The sequence below is a fragment of the Amphibalanus amphitrite genome, unplaced genomic scaffold (genome assembly GCF_019059575.1).
Source record: "Amphibalanus amphitrite isolate SeventyFive unplaced genomic scaffold, NRLGWU_Aamphi_draft 000763F_arrow, whole genome shotgun sequence".
Lineage (NCBI taxonomy): Eukaryota > Metazoa > Arthropoda > Thecostraca > Balanomorpha > Balanidae > Amphibalanus > Amphibalanus amphitrite.
In genome coordinates this window covers 37,389-59,952 of record NW_024882257.1, presented here as the reverse complement: position 1 = coordinate 59,952, position 22,564 = coordinate 37,389, and the positions used below count along the sequence as shown (strand labels likewise).

The following is a 22,564-nucleotide window of genomic DNA, read 5'->3' as shown; positions in this document are numbered from 1 at the left end:
GCGTCAGGCTGCGACCAGCGCCCGGCGCCAGACTGCGCCCAGCGCCCGGCGTCAGGCTGCGACCAGCGCCCGGCATCAGAATTCCGTGTCCAGACGGTCTGCTGCGCGCGGCTGGCTCCACCGCTGCCGGTGTACCGTTGGCCTCTGCGGCGGCGGCGGTTGGTAGCCACCTGCCAGTCGCCGTGTCCCTGAGCGTAGCCGGTGGTCGGTCCCCCGGACTGTTCCGTCCAGCGTCGGCTCCAATGAGGCTGCTCCTCGTGCCGTCCACCGACGCCGCCTGGCTCCTGAATAGGTTGGGGCTCGGCTGTCCCTCGGCATCCATGCGGTGCTGAAGCTGTTCCTCTTCCTCCTGATGGACCAGAGGCGCGATTATCAGACCTGGGGTAGCCACGAAAATCCTTACGACGCTGAGCAGCTGTAGGCTTATAGCGCACTGTAAGACCGACAGGCCACCGAGACGGGTTCATGACACAGGTCTCGTCTGCGGCCTCCACCTCTATCATGTATGCCTTATATGGCATGTTGTCACGGCGTGGTAGCGGGCAGAAGGTGCAGAGGTTAGCGACTACCGATGACACAAGCTCACGCACGTCTCCATCTGAGGCATCATGTCGGAACCCCTCTATCACATACTTAAGTTTTCGAGCCCCATGATGAGACGGAGCGTTCGCCACAAGAGAAGAGGCCGCTCCAGATCCTGTCATGACGTGACGTTGCACAACAGACTCACCGGGTCCCGTATCGCAACAAGAGCCCACCTCCGAGTCGGCAGCGGTCGGGCGAGCAGACGGCCCGCCCCCTGGAAGAGCGGCGGGGCCGCGACGACCGTGCGGTGGTCCAGATGGCCGGGCCGGCAAATCTGACTCACCATCATCATCTGACTCTCCAGCACGCCACTTTAGTGCACACGCGATAGCGCCACCCAGAGCGCGAAGGTCGATACGCTCGGCGATTTTTGCGGCTATGTCACAGTCATGGTGATCGGCGCGACTCTGCTGGGAGTCTGTGACTCCGCTGTCGGCCGCCCTGGTGCTGGACGATTGAGCCTGCGTGGCTTCATGCGGCGCAGTTGCTGTTCCAGGAATGGCAGCTGCTTGTTGTGGTGCTGGGAACGAGTCACGGGCTAACATGTCTTCCACCAGCGTCACCAGTTGAGCGATACGGGAGTCTCGCTCAGCACACTCCTCCCTTAGTTTAGATGTTTCGCATTCCAAAGTTTTCAAGCGACCTTCGAGGGCGACTTTTCCGTTGCGGAGCTGAGCTACTTCACGCTCTAGTCTGAGCTGTATCGCGATGACCGCCTCCATTGGAGCAGACGCGTCAGGGCTGGTGGAGGCTGGAACAGACGGGCGGATCGGGCCCGGTGGTGGGAGCAGCTCACGTCCAGCCGGCTTCAACGTGTTGCTGTCGGCACGCTGTGTCAGCAATCTTTGCGCCGTCGAATAGCCAAGAGCCCAGCAGTCTTCTGCCAGGGCGCTGACGTTGCCGGCCACACGGCGGCTGAGGGGGCGACCAGCCACGGCTGGCACAGCCGAACACAGCGCTGAGTGAAGCCTCTCACGGAGGTCTCGGAGGTCAGCTTCCTCCAGCGACATAAGTACACTGCATACTTTGGTGGGGTCAAAACGGCCAGAGAAGATAATGTCAGACTCGGTGAAGATGTTTTTCTTCTCAGCGGATGAGGCATTAGTTGGAAGCACGTCTTCTAACAATACCGTATTCTGGCCATTTGTTTCTGGTGCGTCGCTGAAGATACTCTGCGGGTTCGGAATTTCAACACTTTTTGGTACCGTCTCCTCTGACATGGTTTGTCATGAAAAATATGCACGAGACTTTTGGTGAGAAATCAAGACGACATGTAGCGCTCGGATGACAGCGTCTTTTACAAAAATGTTCTAAATATTGTTATTTTTAAGTGTCTTTAATTCACAAACGACCGATTCGTTAAACTGAAAAACTATACCCAGACAATCTATGGTTAATTATGAATGTATCTTTCACTTTTCAGCAATTAGTTACGTCTGCAAACGGCATGATAAACGAAATACTGGAGCATATCCAAACACGTCCGTCCGATCCGATCACCGGCCCTTAGTTCATTACACATATGATAAGTGTAATATCAGTTTTGATATAATATCATATGATAATATCAGTTTTGATTTTCGGGGATATGTGCCTACCCGGTTGACCTGACCTTGACCCTGACCTATGCTTGACTGACGCCTACATGGAGCTGACACTCTTGTAGGCCTTATAAGATGGATTGTGCACCGTTTTCACAGAGTTTATGGCGAGAGGCGCCCATTGCGAAGTCCTGAAGTCCATGCTACTGAAAGCCCGATTTCAGGTGTTTGACCTGACCTTGACCCTACCTGTGACCTCAAAATTCAACTTTAAAGTACTCATCTGAAGCGTCTCGTCGCGCTCTTTCGTTTGCCGCCTCGTGCGTTTCGCTGCGCCCATTGGTTCTCGAGTTATCGGCTGGGGGCGTTTAACGCCCCCCCCCCCCCCCAGCAAACGGTGGGTGGCGAAATACCCCAGCAACTGCCGGGTTAATGACTAAAACTGAACTGAATTCAATGAGCAGGTAAGTATTTCAAATTCAGCAATGTTGCATACATGCCCTACCAAAAACGTCATTACAGCAGCACATGACGCTGTATCTTAGCTCATGAGCGATTAAGACGGTGATACCTGATAAATCCGATCCAGTGAGTCTCTTTGTCGATCTAACCGCAAGCATTTTTTCCAATCAAATATGGTCTTATGGATAATGGCTTCCATTACTCAGTCGCCACCTTTTTACGGCTACCAGTTGAAAGCGGATTGCAGTGCAGCTCACACAACTCAGTCCGGAAAACCCTTCGTAGAAAACAATAATACTACCGCTACTTCAGGATTTCATAATGCTCACTAAAACCGAGATATGCGACACCATAATTATGTCGCCTTCAGGAACTGTGGGCATTCCTTCATCCAATGGCCGGTCTATTATTTTCAACGAAACTCGGCTGCGATCGGAGCATTTTTGTGTCTAGTTTGCCGCATACGGTCTGAAGCGCGCCCGGCCAGTTGCAGACGACCCTTTGGATGACGTCAGGAGACGTCTGCGCCACATTCCTGCAATAATCACCCTAATTGCCAGATGTATCGACGATACTGGAGGAGTAATGCCAAATGGCGGCGCAGCTTTGTTACTATCGAATCCATTTACGGCCGACCACACACATCGACGGAGCGCTGTTTGCAAAAAAAAAAAAAACTAACATAATGCCATTCAAAATATAGATATTTAAGTCATTTAGAGAAGCCCAGTTGGATTCCGTAGCTCCATGTGACAATTCACATTCCACACACAGTGAAACACAGTCGATTAGACCAGGAACGGACTAGACCAGGAACGGACTAGTAGACCAGGAACGGATTAGACTAGGAGCGGTTAGAAGCAGGAGCGGGTTTAACCAGGATTGTGTTAGGCGCTGATCGGAGCAGTCTAGGACCCCGCTGCAGGCCGGCAGAGCGGGCTCAATTGGCCGCTGATGGGTGCCGCCTGGCTCTGATGGATGGCGGTCGATTATCCCTCCCCGGTGACACTCCTACTGACCGATCACCGGCGGGGACCTTCAGCTGGCGGGCCGGGGTGACCCAGGGGACAAGGACAGACGCTGACCCAGGCCCGGCGCCGCCAGCCGCCGGCATTGTCCTCAGAGAGGCGCATCGGCCGGCCCCAGCCGGCGCATCGGCCGGTAACTGGCGATTTGTCATGGTGTGACCGATCACACGGGGAGGAGAGCGGGAGCAGAGAGAGGGGAGAAGGCGAGGAGAGGGAGGGAGGGAGAGAGAGGAGAGACAGGCTGGGGCGGTGGCAGAGTCAGGCTGGGAAGGGTTAGGTTAGCAACAGCCTGCCATCCATCCGTCTCGGCTGACACGTGTCACAGCTATCTGGGACATCCAGACGCGGCCACGGCCGGAGCGATGGGGCCATGACGTGGCCGGTCACGGGCGCCCTCCAGGGGAGCCTGTCCGTCTGAGGCCGGCCGGGCTACGTCAGCCGACAGATACGGCAGCTGCGCAGGCACGGGACGCTGCACGGCGCTGCGACAGCCCGCCGGACGCTCCGTAAACACCTCAGCGGGGCCGCCAGGGGAGCCGGCGGGCGGCTGAGGCGACAGAGGGAAGCGGAGCGAGGCGGCGAGGATGAGAGAGATGGCCAGGAGGCGACACAGCGCGTCTTTTCGGCTCCGGCCGGGCGTGTGATTGAAACGCACCGGTCGGATGAATTATGCAGGTGAAGAAATCCAGTCACTTTCACAGGAGATACTTACTCGATTTCTGGTGCCAGGGGATCGGTTCAGGAGAAAATACAGATGCACTGCTACAGTTACACATGGGGTGACATCATTCATGCAGCAGTTTACGGGTACGGCATGTTTTACAGATGTATCTGCTACTTTTCAGTTGATTCACATATCATGATCCACTCCAGACTGGGGACTGAAATTGCTTTCAATGCCAATCTAAATAGATATGAAAATAATCGACTGGACTCAGTAAAAGCCTCTCTGCATTTGCTCCTCGAGTTGGCGACAGCCAAGGCACTCTCCAGTCTCCAAACATAGACGACAGACTTCCAAGCCAAGTGATGGATATTTTGAAAGCCGGCTGCGTGTGGCGAGTGTCACAATACATATTCATTCGCTTGGCTTTGGGATTTCATCGCGCCATAATCTTCTAAATACTACCAAATGTGGTAGTATTTATGTGACATATGTATATGTCAGAAGAAGCACTACCATATACGCTGTAATGGATAGAGCACACAAGCATCAGCATTTCATCTGCTCCCAGTTGCCTGCAAACATTCCAGAGCTGTTGTGGACACTAGAGCAACATGGATAAGGATGAGGTCGCCAGAAATTCTCAGATCGATGTTTTGGTACATGTGCCACACCTCAGCAGAGCTGGGAACTTTCCCACATCAGCACCCGTGGTCCTCCACTAGGAATGCCGTACTCGGAATGCAGGCTACCAGACACCGGTGACTGGCTTGGTCTCGTCTAAAATCGGTTAGAAGGCATTATATTCACGGTCTTGATTGAAAAGTTTACAAAATAATTACTTAAAGCCTTCCTGAAATACGAATTCAAACAGATAAACTAATAAACAGCACCGTTTAATTAACACCTCGCCGTAACTATGCAGTATAAGCGCTAGAACCGTCATTCGTACCCGGGAGCTGCGTCTCGTCTCGGTGAGTGTCGGGACCTACCTTGCACATGCCGGCGGCGCAGACGTGGTCCTCCCGGTCGGGTCCTCCGTCGGGGGAGCAGCGCGTGCCATCCCGCACGGCGCGGGCCAGCGTCACGTAGAAGGCGTACCCCACCGGCTGGCAGCTGAGGGCGCACGGCCGCGATTCTGCGGACGGCGGAACGCTGTCACATTACATCTTATACTACAAGAACTGAACAGTGAACAGGGTGTGGTGGCTGGTGACGGCACGGCTCATGTGTAACACTCCCACACCATCAGCATATGTTGATTCTCCGATTTCCACATTGCTGAGTTCACGGAAGCCGCGGCGTTGAGTCTCCTGCCGTGCGGCACAGTATAGCTTCAGGCGCTCGTCACCAGTGCCATCTATCGGCAGCAACTCGCATGCACGCACATCGATGAAGGGCAATGATAAACAGCGTCGCATCTCGTATAACGACTGCAAATCACATCTCGCAGCTGGCGCTACAGTTAAAATCACACATTAATGATTGTGAATTACAGTTAAAAACATTTCACTTGTTAATCTATCAACGATCATTCACATCAAAATAATGTTCCATTGCTCGAATGGCAGGAACGGGAAAATCCCCGTTTCATGCCGCCACAGGACCACCGCCCACCGTTTTTTACTACACAGTCCATACCACAGTCTTCAATGGGCCTTCAAATCAACATCAACAGCGGCATACCTCTCTGCGGCATCTGAGTCAGGGCCGCGGCATGAGATCACACACCGCGCGCGGCGCGAGCGGGGCCTCCTCGGGCATCGAACGTCGGCGATAAGTGTCCGTAGCGCGGCGCAGTCACTGATTAATCGGCCCGTGTACGGCCGGCGGCGTGACAAACAGTGACATCAGCGCGCCGCGATCGCCGCCGAGACGGGAGCGTCACACGGCACGCTTCCAGCCGGCGGCGGCGGACCGGGGGACGGGTGGCGGCGCGGTTAGCGGTCCCGGTCAGCTCCCTGACATGTCTGACGAGAGAGACGAGTGACCGCGGCGCGGTGGACAGTCCCTCCGAGCTGCCGGGGAGGCCGGGGAGGGTGGAGACACCGGGTCTAGACGTCTTGCTGCATGGTTATCAGCCTCAATCAGACGCCTAATGCCCGCTGATCCGACTCACACGCCTCCAGCAGTTCGTCAAAGTGCCGCCGTGCGGAGCCACCAGCGCCGGCTTCCAGACTTGACAGGCTTATATTACCGACAAAAAATATCGTAATATGAGAAGTGTTTGGTTATGGCACAAATAAAATCCCATCAAACTGAAAGAGCTTGATTAATAAGCTGAAGGCGGCAATTTTGATCTCCTAAGAGCCGTTCCAGACCTGGAACGGCTCTTAGGAGATCAAAAAAGCACCTGTGCTTATGATGCGGTCACAAAGACGACCAGCCGGGATTTTTGGAAAACTTAGCCGGGCTCCGGAACAGTAGCATCCGGGATTGCCATCAATTGATAACATTACAGTAACTGCACAGCGAATAAGCTGGTGTAACAAATCTAAAAATAGGCACAGCACGCCATTGGAGGATTGCAAGAGACGATGCACTCCTTCCGTGTTGTCACGACTTATGAAAAGACCGAACAAGAATAACTATTCGTGCTAAAGCATAAAAATACATTTGGTCATATAGCAAATGCGGCGCAACACATTATCTTTTGGCGGTATGGTAGACCCAAATGATTATTTTTAAACGTAGGGCGTACATATATTTCACCAAATAACACAGTTACACTTTTTGACTGGTGTCACATCAAATCAGCCGAACGTCAGCTGTCCACGCACCCAGCACCCCTACCTGACCTCCTCAGTCTCCCCCCCCCCTCCCCATACACACACCCTTGGCTATCGGCCTTGGCCGCTGCCATATACGCCCTAAACATATGCCGCCGCTACTTTTACGGACCAGCCACGACGGCACCAGCCAGCGAGTCTGAGACGCACCGCCGCAGGAAGCGTAAGCTGTCACTGGGCCGTGGGCCTCGACCGGTCGAATCACCTCTAGGATAGGAACGATACGGAATGGGGGGGGGGGGGGGCGGCCGTCCCACTCTCCACACGGGAACGGTAGGCGGAGTCGAGAGGGGGAGGGGGTCGAGCCGACCTGTCAGGAGTCAGATCAGGTCGGGTCGGGACTGATAGGTATTCTGAACGGATCTCTGCTCAAAGGGAAAGCGGTCACAGAAGAATAGGTGAAACGGAGGATTAGTGTCGTGCGTTACGACAGAGCGAGTTGGGCCAAGTGGTCGGCACATTACAAAATACTTCAATGTTAACATTTTGCTTGGATACGCATTTGTATTCGAAGCGACTTTATTTACTCCAACAGTCATGAGTGTACGGATTACCTCGGAGTCAGATACACCACTTTTTGTAAGTCTCACTTGTGAGTTATAGACTCCAAGTCCAATAAAATAAGCGAGGCCGTGGTAACCAAAAAGTCCGGGAAGCAGATCATGCAGAGTTCCATTCTGAAAAGCAGCATTGTAGGATTTTTTTAAAATAAATTTAGTCCGAATTGTTGAATGGGTGAATTTGAGGAATCAGAGCCCGCACTAAGCATAGTTTGTTGTGCTGACCCTGACCCCACCACCCGATGGCGCAATTCCAGCTGTATGGCAGAATTTAGTCCGAACGTTTAACGTGCCCTCACGACTGGACACGGCCCCCTCCGCTCACTCACGTTACCTGGCCTCTGTGCGGCCCCTGCCACAGACACGCACGCCATTACACGTAGGAGCTAAATGTGGCCGCCCGCACCGGGGCTTGAACCGGGCTCTCAATACCGGCTTAGCGTCGAATTCCGGCGCTTTTATCCACTCGGCCACGAAGGGGACTTTTGGGGGGGGGGAGGATTTGTGGGTAGCTCCAACAAAAAATAACGAAAAGGAAAAGGATGCCGCCGAGGCTTACATTGATCGTCTATGGTAGGTCGGGATCTTTAAGTGATTACGCGTAATTATCTGCATCCTCAGCTGTTCTGTGTTACTTGACGCTGCTTGCTATTGGCAATGAACAGTTTAAATCACAAATAACAAATATCTTCGTTTGAAGCTGATATTTCCGATCGCAGTTCAGCTTACTACTGAAAGGCCTTGCCACGATGCTTTTCCTGCCTCATGAGTGACACATTTTCGACTGTACCGTCCGGCTGGAGCGCGGTGACCCGACCGCCCCGGGCGGCGGTCCACTCAGCCGACCAATCAGCTGGCGGCCCGGCGTCTGACGTCACGCGGCCGCGGCTCCGGCGCGGGCCGGCCGCTCCGACCCCTGCCCCCACCTTCCCGGTCCCCACAGGTGGCGATAGGACGGGAGCCCGGGGTATGACCAGGAATAATTGAGGATGAGGATGGCATGCACTCATTTGTATTGCACTTATAACAATCCGTTGTAAAAACTGACAATGCATTGATTGCAATGCTGTCAGTTTTGAAAATGAAAAGGTACCCCACAGGTAGGAACCGTTAGCTGAAAATATCAAAGCAAAGGATGAGATCCACCAGATGAGTTCGTTATCTGTGCATTTGATTGAGCTTCGTGGCCAATTAATTGGTTGCAAAACAGCCCCCATAGCACGACCGAGATCGCCGATAAAGCTGACATATCACATCATCCACTAGCGAAGGAAAAACGCCACCCTGTCTGTCCCCAGCAAATCGGTGATCTCACCCCATGTAAAGTTGCAGCCAAACCTGTCCGGGGCTCAGCTGCTGACATCTTTCTTTTTCTGATCCGAGAAAACACATGTCAAGTCACAACAGCGTCTCGACTCTCGGTGGCCTCTCACGACATAGCCAAACCCTTATGTTGAGTAGCACGGGTGCCAGCGGTGTTCCTTTTGTGGCACCCCAGCACAGGGGAGTTCGGAGGCTCAGCAGACGGGTCAGCACCCGGCGGCCTTCTCCATGTATCAGTCGCGGTCAAGTTGAGGGCAATTGTGTGTCGTTGCTGTACCCGTGACAGGACAACATTAATAACAGAGCTGTCGGCAGCGGGAGAGAGGGAGAGAGGGATAGAGAGAGAGACTGGCGGTGGCGAGCGCCGACTGCCATTCACCCAGAATACAAACAGCGCCTAATGCATATACACTGAGGACGGATAGGCATGGGAAGCAATTAGTGCTATGGTACCACACTGGGACTCAAATTTGAAATTCACCCTACCTGTTACATATACCAATTGTGAAAGAGTTTTAAAGATATCAGTCAAAATAGTTTTACAAGTGCCTGGCGAGCAATAAAAACAATAACACAATTTCGAGGTAAATACGCGTAATTTATTTGGCAAATCACTGATAACGGTAGTTGACGAAAAGGGTCTTTTAAACACAAGTCAACTCTAGCGTAAAAAAAGAGCATCGTAAAACCATGGATATGGGTTGATTCCCTTCAATTTTGCGCATTCCTAGCGCCCAGAGAAAAAAAAATCCGTTCAACTTCTGGAAGTGAATCACACGGCTTCAATTCCCGGAGCAGAGATAAGCAGGACCATTACGTGAAACCGGCTCATGAGGCGTAATATTTCTCACCGAGTATTCGCCCTTGTCGCCTTCCTCAGACAGGTTTCTGCAGGCCAGCAGTGAAGTAGTGCCGATCAAAAACCACAATCTGAACACCACGGCCGTATACCCGTGTTTCCATGTACTTATCCGACCCTTATCGCGTTATGTTTTTTGACGAGACACCACAGACAACAGGGGTTTAATTTACGGCCTATTGTTTGTGCAAAAAGTCTGCCTAAAGCATGTATCCGGTGCTGATTCTGCCGTGCGAAGGTGAACGGAAGGTAGGGCGCCGTGGGTGGTAGAGGCCTGCAATCTAGTTATCATCTATACAGCGGCTTAGTGTTGTTCGCAGTTTCTTAAAATTACTAGCTATGGTACTATTGTAGTTACTTAGTAGGTCGAGATTTACATTCACAAGAGCAGGAACACTTAACAACAAAATACAAATGTAGCCTTAGGTCATGAAAACAAATATTGCTGGAAAACGTTCGATCATAGCTATATCTACAAATAAGTATGACATTATGTAAATATCACGCAAATTTTGATTTCTACTCACTGCTGTAGTGCGGCCGCCATTGGTACAGCTTGCCCATGTACGGTTTGGAGTCGAATGCCGTGCACTGTTCTGCCCTGAGGTCGGTGGGCTCGGGACACCCCTGTCAACACCAGACACATCTGTCACACACACACGTGACGGACTGTCATTACGCAGTATGCTGTCCAGTGGGTCAGACTGGGACGGACTATGCTGCTGTGCGCGTCGGGAAGATGACTGCGATTGAGGTGTCTAACATGTCGTTATAATTTACACATTAATGGTTTAACGTAAACTGCATAAGTGCGTTTGCGATTATCTAAAGATTGTGTCATGTTTATAACTCCGAATACCAGGTATTTAGCTGTTTTAGATACACAAAACAGGTAAGCAGCGGGATAGTCGGCCAATTTTGATCGTAATGGCGAATTTGACCTTCTCGACATTTTTGTCAAATATTTACAACCTAGTGTTTGCTGAAACATTGAAATGTCAGCCAGTTCATTGCTCATTAGCAGAGATGATGGTACCGTTTGGTACCGTTTTGACAATAACGCATTCATTTCATGTCCAGGCAGTTTATCTTATCTAAGCCATTAGCTCAAGCAAGAAACGTTTCATGCCAATGGTTATTTGTATAACGTCATTTAGCAATTTGAAGCGGCCAGCGCTGTTTGTCCTGTCTGTCGGCCAGTGTTCTTTATCGGAACTGCCAGCGCACTCTGTTGTTATCTGTCAATGAATTGGCTGTCAGCACGCGCTCTCTGTCCACTGTCTATGAGCCTCTGTGGTGAATACATCCATCACATTTCGATAAAACAACACGGTGTAGCGCCCGACGATGACACTGGACATGGGCGTATGATTGACGCGGCCCGGCCACCTCAATCTGGCACGCCGCCCGGGACGTTAGGCTTCTATAGTGTGGACAGAGCGTTGAATATGACACTGATGATGACAATGTGAATGACACCGCCCAGCCGTCAATCTATGATGCTAATGTGGCCGACGATGTGCGCCGTTGAAAGAGAGGTGTGCTAAGAATAAACTGATTTTAGGGTGATTGCCGTCTTCAAACCTGACGGCAATATCGGTTTTACTTTTAGCTTCAGTGGCTATGCCAACGAAGATACGATGGTATTCGATGGTATTCGATGGTATGCGATTAACCCGATGGTATTATCCCACCACAGGAGCAGAGTGGGTACCCCATGCGTGACCCACTTCACCCCACCCTCCCCTCCCCTGCCCCGCCCGCCGTCAGGGCGGCCCGGCCCGGGGTGGCGTCTTTGGCACCTCGTGGCCAGTTTGTTGTAACATGCCGGCGTGTTTTAGAGGTGCTGAAACGCCGGCGCGCCGCCCGCCGGGGACCGTCTCTGGCCGCCACATTAACCTCCCCGGGTCAGGGGGGCCGTCCGCCGTCGCCCGCGCGGCTAAAAGCCGGCCCGGGCGGCAGTCTCCGGTCCGTCATCGCCCCCTGATCACGGGGAGGGACGGCAGGGTGGTCGGCGGACCCACACACGGCGCCGGGCCGTCACTCGACGGCCGGACGGCCCTCACGTACTGAGAGAGGGGAGCTAGCCACGGATAAAACGCACCGACACTCGGCCCCTGACGCCACTCGGCCGAGTGAGTTATCACCTGAGTGGGCCCGATAGAAAATATCAACACGGAAGGGCGGCGCGCGCGTGCGGGTGAGAGTGATCAGGCGCGTGTGCGCCAGCGCGGGCGGCAACTGACCTGCTCGTTGCACATGTGGAAGCGCTTGTAGACGCCGACACACTGTGTGTTGGAGAGCCGCGTTTTGAGCCGCTTCCGGGTGTGGCTGCGGGCAGGGGAGGGAGAGGGGGTCACGGGGCGCACTCAACAGACAGACCGCTGCATGACCGCACACATTACGACCGGCTATGGACAATGCCGCACCGGAAACATAACGTTCATCCAAATGGTCCCGGCGCTCAGAACTTGCTTGGAACATGCCCAACCGCCAGCGGACACATTCGTGCCAGTGTTTTGAAACATGGCTTGTGTAAACAGGAACATGCGACGAACATATAAGCAATGTCACGCTCCGTAAAACCCACCAGCTCCAAAACAATGATAGTAATGCAAGCCTCAATGGGATCTCGCGCGTCCTAATTTGAGAGACAATGTATGGAACTGTTAGGGCATGTATCTTGGACAAATCTTCAAGCTGCTGCAGTTGTGACGAGTAATGGCACACCTATCCAGCCGATACTCACTGTTTGAGGCTGCCCGGGTGCGGCGTGCAGTGTCGGGTCTGTGTGGAAACTCCGCCCCCACAGGGCAGGGAGCAGGCTGACCAGGCGCCCCAGGAGGACCACTCGCCGACGTCAGCTCCGTACCGGTGGCGGGCCAGCCGCTCCTGAATCATCTGGTGCACCTGGGAGGACACAGGGGGGTAGGGCAGGTCAGTGATGGGGACGAGATGGGACACATCTCACGGAGGAGGCATATCTCAGCGGGGGGAAGTGGTTCGTACATACTACACTTCATACATGAGCGACATTGATGGTCTGAGCTGTTAATGCTTGGGCACACAAATTGCACAGGCTGAGTAGCGAAACGGTTCAGCCATTTATTATTCAGACATGTCCCATAGGCGACAACATTGAAATAAAAAAATGCGGACTGTGGTTGGGGGCAGTCACCAGTAAGCGATTTATCAGCTAATAGCTCAGAGAGAATGCATAGGAACTCGGAGCGCAGCTGAGACACATCAGCACCCACTGCCCTGACACGGTAGAACGCCTCCAAAGAGGGCCAGTAAAAATCGCTGATCCAGCGAATCAGACCGACATGCCGCCTTTATGCAACAAGATCCTCTCCCCAGCTGTGCGGGGCACATCCTCCAAACTGCTTAGACCGAACATTCCTGCCGAATGCCGGCGCCACCAGTCACTCTGAGCTGCTGAGTCGAGTGCGGCATTCCCAGGGGTTCACCGTGAGGCCAAACAACGCTCCGGCGGCCGTTCAAAGGGTGGCCGGTGTCACGAGCGCATTACCGACTGGTTTACTCCCGCCTCTCACAGTGCCAGAGTCAACAGACCCCTCACGACTTCACAGGCGCCCCTTTACCGTCCTCGTACTTCACAAGTAGGGTGTGCTCATCGTTTTGGTCCCTTTCCACTAAGTTCTTGCTTGATTTCCTCTCCCAGACTCGCCTTCCTACGCTTGCTCATTTACTTTCTCCAGCTATACCATTTAGAACAAACGTATGCTCGGTCCTCACTTTGCATCTCACACTGTCAACGCCCCTGTGACGCCAAAAGCAAGCAACACTCTTACATTCTCCCCGAAGATCGATTGGTCCAAAGCGACACACCGCCGCGCCCACAAATTTCCGCAGTTCTGTAAATAGCGTCACGCGCCGTGACTGTCGACGTGCGCCGTGATTCGTCTCCGCGTCACGGCGGCTCGGCGGCCGGGCGTGCCTTGACGCCGCCGCCGCCTCCGGGCGGGGGCGGGGGCGGCGGCGGGGGCGGATTGTGGGTGACTGGTTCATGGTCGCCCGCCGCCGCCCGGCTGAATGGGTGTCCTGTGCGGCGCGGACCGACAATGCGCCGCTGTGGGGCGGCCGTCGAGCCGCTGCAGGCGCCGCGCGCAGCCGATTCACTGCAGATAATTGAAATAGCGACGCTCAATGCATGCACGGCTCAGACGCGCGCGTCACAGTCCCGGGTCATGATATATTTGTTATGATAAGTTAGGCGGGACGGCTGTCGACCTGCTTTCTTGCAGCATGTTCTTTATTGTGGGCGGCAGTCGGGAGCCGGTTCCGCTGGTTGCACGTGGGAGGTGCCCGTGTGTGCTGTTGCAATGCTCGCAAATAGTCCCAGTGTAAACAGTGAATTCCATGGCCAAACGATTTAGCTGCAGAGAGAGTTGTTTTAGAGCCAGGGCGCGGCTGGCAGGTGCTATGCAGTATGCACTCAGCAGCAGCTATACACCCACAAAGCGTGCAGTCCTTTCCTCTTCGCGAAAAATGCAAAACACGATAGGGGCAAACAAACAAAATGGTCTGTCTGACAGCATTTTATACAAACTGACCGTGTAAAAGTACTTGATATTTGATTCCCTAATTGATGGTTACCATAAGCAGTGCACACACAGTACACACGCTTTGTTACATGTGACAACGCCCTGTTACATGGCTGTCACCTGTGACGCTATTAATCTCATCTACAAAACCAACAAATCATAACATATTTGGCTCTGGCTTTTAATCACAAAGCGCTGCAAGTACCCTACCTAAGCTGGCGTCTCGTGTCCAGCCGAGCACCTATTTGTCCCTTCCCAAAACGGTCACCGCGCCGGCAATGAATCACGTCGATGGACACGCTGTGACCACAGTGTCATTGGGGAAGGAGGAGGCGCCTTCCGGTGACATTAATCAGCCAGGGCGGGCGGCGCGGTGACCAGTCGTGGGAGGGAGGTTTGGAGACGGCAGGTATGATCGTGGAATGGATAGGAGGGATATCAGGCACAGACTGGTGCCTTTTGCAGAGGGATAGGTGCCTGGTGGGGGAGGAGAAAGGAGGAAAAAGGGGGAGGGCAGGAAGGGAGAAGAGAAGAAAGAAGAAAGAAGCAGTCTCAACTACTCTCCCAACAAGCCGACAATTGGTGGCTGGTTTGCCCCGCGTTCCTCACACGGGTCCAAGACCGATACACTTGCTGGAACCGTACCGCGTCCGTTCCATGGCGGGCTAACGGCGCCACCACACAGACACTTTTCATCGCGATATGCTATTGTGGGCCGGCCCAAATACGAGTGGCTCGTGCAGAGCCGATGGCACCCGTGTCAAACGCCAGATTAGCCGCGGATGCCGACAGCCGGCATACGTGGGCAGTCATTAATTTGTCGCATTTTTAACCGTCACAGACGGGTGCCCTTTGCAGGCCGTGGCTAATGAAGACGCCACGATATGGCCGAGTGCTGGCTATAACAAATAGACTGAGTGATAGCGTTATGGCGATGGAGTACTACAGCAGCCAGTCTTTATAGAAACAGTTGATTTAGTCCATTACGTTTGAATAACCATACAGCATGGCATCTAGTTTGATTGGGTTCGATAATAATCGAAATGCACTTCTTTCAATTTAAATAGAGTTGCTATTTATGATAAATTAGTTATGTGCGTTTTAATTAGAAGTTAGTGTAAAATAGCGGGAAGAACGGGCCATTTTTAACATAACGGAGCAGAAGCATTCCTAATGACAGATTAGCGTCTCTGTAATCTATTTGATCTTTACCATGCATCAGCATTTACACGCCCGCCTGCCCATATGTCGTCGGATCAGATATGAGTTCAGTAATTTCACATTAACCCGTGCAGCAGGCGCCAGTTTCATGTCTAAGCATATAACTATCGCTGCAATTACACATTTAAGACGCATTTATCGATGTTTTCCAGTTTTATCCATGTCGTATCTGCATAACTGCGATTTGAGCTATCAGAAACATGGATTGATCCCGAGAATCAGGGCGAAATGGACGCCAGTGTTTGGCCGGTTCATTCCACCATGCCACTACCGTGCCAACTTTTCCAGCAGCTCTCTTAGCACGTGCATCACAAATTTATGTATGAATCAATCAATACTCTAGTAATAAGCATGGATTTTAAACTGAATATTTATGGTCCAACCGGCAAGGCTTCGTGATCCCGCCGTGAAGCTCAGGAAGTAGGTAGGTACTGACTCAAGAAATATCAGCCAATCCTACACAAAGCCTCTGGTACATACGGCCCATACGGCCCGGTTTCTGACGGGTGAATGTGAGGGTGTGAGCCTCAGCCACCCTGCCCCACCGATCCAGGGGAGCTGGCAGCCCCGCAGTAAACCTAGCCGGATAGGTAACGGAGTAACGCGGCCCGTAAAAACGAGTTGACTGGTCACTGCACCGGCGAGCCCCACGCGCCGCTGTCGACTGCACGTGCAGATAAACTGACCGGTCAGGAAGGCACGGGCACCCGGACCGACTGCCCATCAACGATGCGCTTACACACCACAGAGGATGGAGAGATGAAGCAGCATATGATATGCAACTGCGCAGTGCACAGCATGTGCGATGTAATCTACGCATCAAATAAAATAGACGTTCTTCATAGAAATTTAGATCAGCCAGCTATACTATATCCTATTCACTAGGTCAACCAGTAATTTAATAACTTTCCGTAGTTGCCGGCCTAATGGATTGGAACTGATCAGTCACCTTTCCTCCAGCGATCCTCGTCACTTAATCAGTTCCACGTGGTGCATTTATCACCGGCTGAGCTGAGTTCATATCGTGGTGTGAGCCAACAGTCACTCCTAATTGCATCTTGTTTGCGTTCGGTTGGGACGGACGCCGCCATCAACAATCAATCGGCACCTTTAATTGGTATGCCGCCCACTGGATACCTCACTGTTTACGATCGCACTATTTGACTGGAGAAAAATGCACCTCGATGTTCAACGGGCCACGGACTGCGCTGTTGAATGACGTTGAAGCATTGTTTGAAACAAAAGGCGTATATCAAAATTATCTTATTCCTGCGCCCGTCTTTTTATTCCTGACCGGCCATCCATACCCAGAAATCAGTCGTTCAAATTGAAGGCCTAACGACCTGGCGCCTCTCTATCACATCGTTCATCAGACGAGACCTCCTCGGGCGTATTTGAATACGCGCTGAAACGGCACTCATGGATCAGCGGATGGAATGTCTACGGTCCGCTGACGCCGGCGTGCCACAATGTTTGCACAGAGCCGAAATAATGCCATAAAATAACACCCAATACTCGCATATCACTGCCCGTTCATAAATGGGGTGGCCCGGCCATCAATACATCATCGTCGCCACTACCGCATGTTTTATGCAAGCGAGCGGCTCTGACGAATGTTGCAGCATTGGACTCAAATAATCAAAGGGTCCGCGAGGCTCGGACGCGTGACCCGGCACAAACTGCAAACTCGAGAATGGCTCGCCAATGAAGCATTCGAGGCGATGCGCCACGTCTTGAGCCAGCAATGCAGCTCACATTCCTCCCGAAAAAAAAAACAACAGCTCGAGTTGATGTTCAGGAGTATCCTGCAGCCCACGCCATCGAGCGATCGGCGGCTGTAGCGCGTGTCATGCTCAGTCACTTCCGAGGACCGCCGGTGCCGAGGTCGACCTTGATGAGGCGCCTGTGGTGGCCGGCGGCGACCGGTCAGGAAGGAAGCGGGCTGATCAGCTGAGCGGAGTCGTCCTGAATACGGGAGCGGCCCGACCCGGCCGCGCTCCACTGCACGGGTAGGCGTGGTGTCCCGGCACCGAACTACGTCAGCGAGCTGCCCGCCATTCAGACGTCCCCACACAGCGCAGGCAGCCTAAATAATTCAGTGAGACGGACTCGAACTCGGCTATGCACCCAGTTACCAATTGCGACTTCAGCTGATAAATCATTCCACCAACCAGAATTTTCAGATCAGACGATAGCATTTCAGTGAATCTGAAAAACTCAGTCTAAACAAGAAAGCATTTAAGCACGAGTACTGTCGAGTTTCACGACAAAAAGACATTCAGCAGCAGCTCAAAACAGACTCCCATAAGAATGGCCGTTTTAGCAACTGCGTTACTGCGTTGTTCTCCATCATCAATATGAAGCCACTTGGCCACTGAACGGGCGGCAATATTCAAACAACCCCTCCATCCATTGCCAATAGTGTTCCCCCGCCTCACGCCGGCGTGTCTGTCGGCTCCTTTGGAGGACACCGCCGCTGTTTGGCGGACCTTTTTTATCGGGAGACGGTGAGTAGCTCGTTAGGGGGATGGAGAACTCCTTCAACTGGACGCCTGTCAACAGGCTACAGAGCGCTGGGAACAAGCGGCGCGCAGATGCAGCGTCACCGAACATCGGACTAATGAATGTCGCAACACGGCTCGGCCGACGTCCGCTGCCGACCGATCGACACGGGAAAACTGGCGGCTCTGCCGCTCACGGGACCGAGCCGGCCATTTTTCAGGATAGAGCTGTCATTGACCGCCAGATTCTGTCAGATGCAGACGACGTTATTAAGCTGCTTGACGGGAACCCGAGACAGACATCCAGGCATTACGAAAAAAGAACAATTTCACGCAGCGCTGGCTGAAAAAGTTGACACGTTTTCCTTTTCGTTTGGCACTTGTCTGATAAATCATGCAGACAGCGGGTACTAATGTAATGGTCGCATTTATTTCACTTGTCGAATCGAATGAAGCCCAGCTCACGTTGCGTTGCAGACTAGTAAGCCGTACTTGGTTGGGAACAATTTTGTATGCCAGTGAAGATAAGTCGAATGCAATAACCGAATTATTCCAGACTATAACTCCCTGCCCTGTAGCAGACAGATCGTTCTATTTCCGACGGATCCCCGACCCATCGCCCAGCACGGAGGATCCCCGCGCCCGACGGCGCCGGCCCGCCCATGACGCCGATCCCTCGGCGCCACCGATGACGGCAGCGTCATCAGGTTGTCAATGACGCAGCCGTCATCACGCTGACTCAGTCGGTGACGCTGCAAAACAAATACGTGCTGCCGTCAAATAAACACGCGTGCGACCGGAGGACAATGCGCCGCGCTGAGGTCACCGACACCGGCTGACCTGGCGACCCCGGTGGGCAGTCCGCAGCCACTGCCGGGCAGCTCTGGGGGAATGGCTCTGGGATGAGGGAATGGTGGTCTTTACAGCTCTCACCTTCTCTGGGTATTTCCGCCTGCCGTGCACGCAGATGAGGAACACCAGCAGTGACCCGAGCACCGGCAGCGCCCTGCGAACGGAGAGCAGACGTCAGTGAACGGCTGAGGAACAGGCCTTAGTGAACAACTGAGAACAGACGTCAGTGAACGAAAACAGACGTCAATGATGGAGATACAGGCGTCAGTGATCAGGGGAGAACAGAAGGAGGTGATCAGAGAATAAATATCTGCGATCGGGGAAGAACAGCTGGGACATAACGTAGTAGGCCGGCAAAACAAAAACGCGTCAGTTTAGCCTACTCTTGGAACTAACTGCACTTCAGCAAATCTACCCAGAACCGGGAAGAGATATATCGCTAACCAGGAAGTAACAAAGTTGTTTCATCACCTGTGCCGATCCACCCAGTCTCATCCCCGAAATCATTCATTAAGCCCGGTTCATATCACTCCGATGACTGAGGGAATGGCAGATGCAATTCATAATCCCTGATCGGTTCCAGCTCCGCACGTGCGGGTCTCACATCGTAAGTAGCACGTGAGCCGTCTCTGTCGACAGCCAACGTCGAGAAGACGCCAGCCGTGTCGGCGGCGACGGAGGATCGCCGGGCTATTTCCAACCGATGTCGGCTCGACCCTGTATATTGTGCCAGGCCGGGACGGTGAAAGACTATACGCCGCTGGCCTCGGAGAATATTATTTGAGCCGGCACTGGTGAGTTTTATTTACAGACCCAGCCGACGAAAATTAAGGCAAAACACGCACGCGACCCTCACGCGCGGCGGTGTCGGCGGCTTATTTCGGACACGGGGCTGTTCGACGGGCAGTGACGTCACACGGGGGTCAGTGGAGCGGCTCAGGGGCGGCTCTGGGGCAGCTCTGGGGCGGCAGGGGCGACCCTCGCGGTGACCGACGCTCGTCTGTCGGCGCAAGGCCCGCCGCGGTGATGAGCGGACCAGGTGTGAGTGACACCAGCCAGCGGCCCTGTGAGCTGTTTGCTTTTATAGCGTTTCCGCGAAGAGTTTGATGTCGGAGGAGCTTGGAATTCCTGGCGCTCATGGATGTTAAAAGTGCGGTAAATTGAGAGTTCCTGGAACCTATCATTCAGTCACTCAACATGTTCTGGAGCGTTATATGACAGCGAAATTGCTTTTGCCAGCACCTTTAGCCCACATCAGAGGTCTCTTTCATATTCTTTCAATTAGAGCACACACGGAGAAAAATAAACTTTCCATGAACGGATTCATTCAAGACTCGCTGAAGTGTGATTTATGGATTGCCCATTCGGACTCTTGATGCAATAAAACGTCAAACCGTTTGAGCATTGAGAAGCTCTCGCTGAGATATGCGCAGCGTGAAGCTTTTAGCTGACAATCAAGAACTCTGGAAATTAATAAATGTGTCTGGGATCCAAGGATACTACGAGGGTGTCATGAGCCATAACTTCTTTAGATCCTGTGTGGCGGCGTTACTTCAAAGACCCCCGACTCGGGTTACCTTTTCTGGAATTGCCGCCGCTACCGCTCTGACGCCGAACCGTCCATTGGCACCTCGTCAGCGGCGGGTACTGACGGCTCTCTGATGGTACGGGAGCCGGGCGCACCCTCGGCGACCACCAGGGTCGGGCCGCGGCTGCACCTCTCAGCAGGCCCGCCGCCCACCCCGCCGCCGCCACCGTCCCTGGTTAGAGCCCCGGTCCAGCCACAACCCGCCGCCCACTGCGGTCAACAATGCAGCCCGGCCACCGCCTTCCCAGCCCGGAGTACACAGTGAGGCGCGCCCCAGCACCCCGTCCAGGCAGGTCCTCAGAGAGTCATGGAGAGGCCCGACCCTGCACCGAGACAGCCGCGTCAGCCCCGCCGTCAGTCACTGCAGAATGGGGCGTTCATCACTCTGTTGGACCGCCGACTGGCCGCGCAAATAAACCCGCGCCGCGCGTGCCACTACGAGACGCGCAAGGCACACTGGGTGTGACACATTGACATTGTGACGCGTGACGCGTGCCGGTGTGACGTGACGTCACGCGGTGATGGGTGGCTGAGTGACGCGGTGACCGGGTGACGGAGCTGTCAGTGGTGACAGCTCGGCTGCAGGGCTGTCAGTCTGCAGGTGACAGGTGACAATGACTAAGGGGGGAGGAAGGATAGCACGAGGTGGAGCACGAGGAATGGGGTAGGATGGGAGGCAAGACGATACTAGTCTTCTAGCCGAGCTGGAACAGATAAGACCGGACGGGCTAGGGAGACAGGACGACACGGGATAAAACGTCATGCGATGAAAAGAAGCGGTTACTGGAGTCTGGACTGGAGGAGACAGATGACAGACCTAACGAGGAACCGGCTGAGACCGGTTGACTGCCGGACCATGTATGGACCGCCTGTGCCTACTGCTGTCGGCTCGGACTGCCCTGATTGCCGCCTAGTGTGGGAGGGCGTCTCTCTCCGTCAGGGGATACTGCTCTCCCGCTGACCGGCCGTCCGCCCACACAGTCCACATTCCGCAGTGGACAGACGCCCTGCACCTGCACAGGTCGCCAGGCCGCGGAGCAGGCTGGGCCGCGGTCCGACGCCGGCACATAGCAGCGTCCAACCCGCGGCAGGGCAGCCAATTCGTCTGGCATGGATGTCTGACACAGTGATGGGGTCTCTGACAGACCTCATCCGACAGATTGAAGCTCCAGACTAGACTATAGTCTGATCAGTCAGCAGAGGGCTGTGGAAACGCCACTGAGCTGCGCCCGGCCGGTCAATCACATTCCGTGGGTCTCAATACCAGCGGGAGCCGTGTACGCGTGTACCTAATGATGTGGTGATTACTGCAAGAACGGGAGGTCGGGTTACTAAGAACCTCGGTAATTACCAATGAGCGATTAGGTTACTTAGTCACTTAGCTACGTGGCTGCCGAAGAGTTACCACTCGGCTACTGCCTACTGGCATGCAGCTGTATGATGTATTAAAGGTTACCCCTTTATGCAACAACACGTCGGAATGTTTCGTCGAAAGGAAATGCTCACGGCTGTTAAAGCTTCAAGTCTTTGATAATGGCATTACACGGATCAACATGTACATCCACGGATCAACATTGCATTGGTTAAACAGCACTGCCGACTATGAGTCTACGAGAAGTTTATCTACCTACGACAAGTTTATCTGAACCTAAATAACGCCCAATGTGGACCACTATAAGCTCTGCTCCGCGTCACTGCCTAGTGGTAACCTTCGACCCCACTCCCCCTCCCCATGGCTGTTGGGAGTTTTATAGTGTCCCGCACTCAATGAACCCTCTTAAAGCGACGGTATTTACGGCCTCTCTGGGCTGCAGAAAGCGATACGAAAACATCCGCTCCCTTTACCTCCTGATGGCCGGTGACGTACCGACGACGTGACGTGACGTGCGAGGGACGTGACGTGATGAGGGGTCACGCCACGTATAGTGAAGGCCGTCGATTGACCATTACCAAAGCAGCGCAGTAACTGCTCTACTGCTCCAGTAGCCAGCATAGGTCAACAGTCCGGCAACAAGTTGAGAAC

The 22,564-nt window shown here is 53.5% G+C and overlaps 1 protein-coding gene across 1 annotated transcript in view; it reads right to left on the bottom strand.

Annotated features, from left to right (window-relative positions):
- Positions 1 to 22,564, bottom strand: part of LOC122365781 (thrombospondin type-1 domain-containing protein 4-like) — a 110,115-nt gene that overhangs the window by 65,741 nt on the left and 21,810 nt on the right. The window contains exons 2-6 of the mRNA XM_043337312.1: positions 19,035 to 19,107; positions 12,561 to 12,721; positions 12,058 to 12,142; positions 10,339 to 10,438; positions 5,273 to 5,418 (exon numbers count right to left, since the gene is read on the bottom strand). Coding sequence (XP_043193247.1) covers positions 5,273 to 5,418; positions 10,339 to 10,438; positions 12,058 to 12,142; positions 12,561 to 12,721; positions 19,035 to 19,107 — 565 coding nt within the window. The remainder of the gene's footprint in view (positions 1 to 5,272; positions 5,419 to 10,338; positions 10,439 to 12,057; positions 12,143 to 12,560; positions 12,722 to 19,034; positions 19,108 to 22,564) is intronic.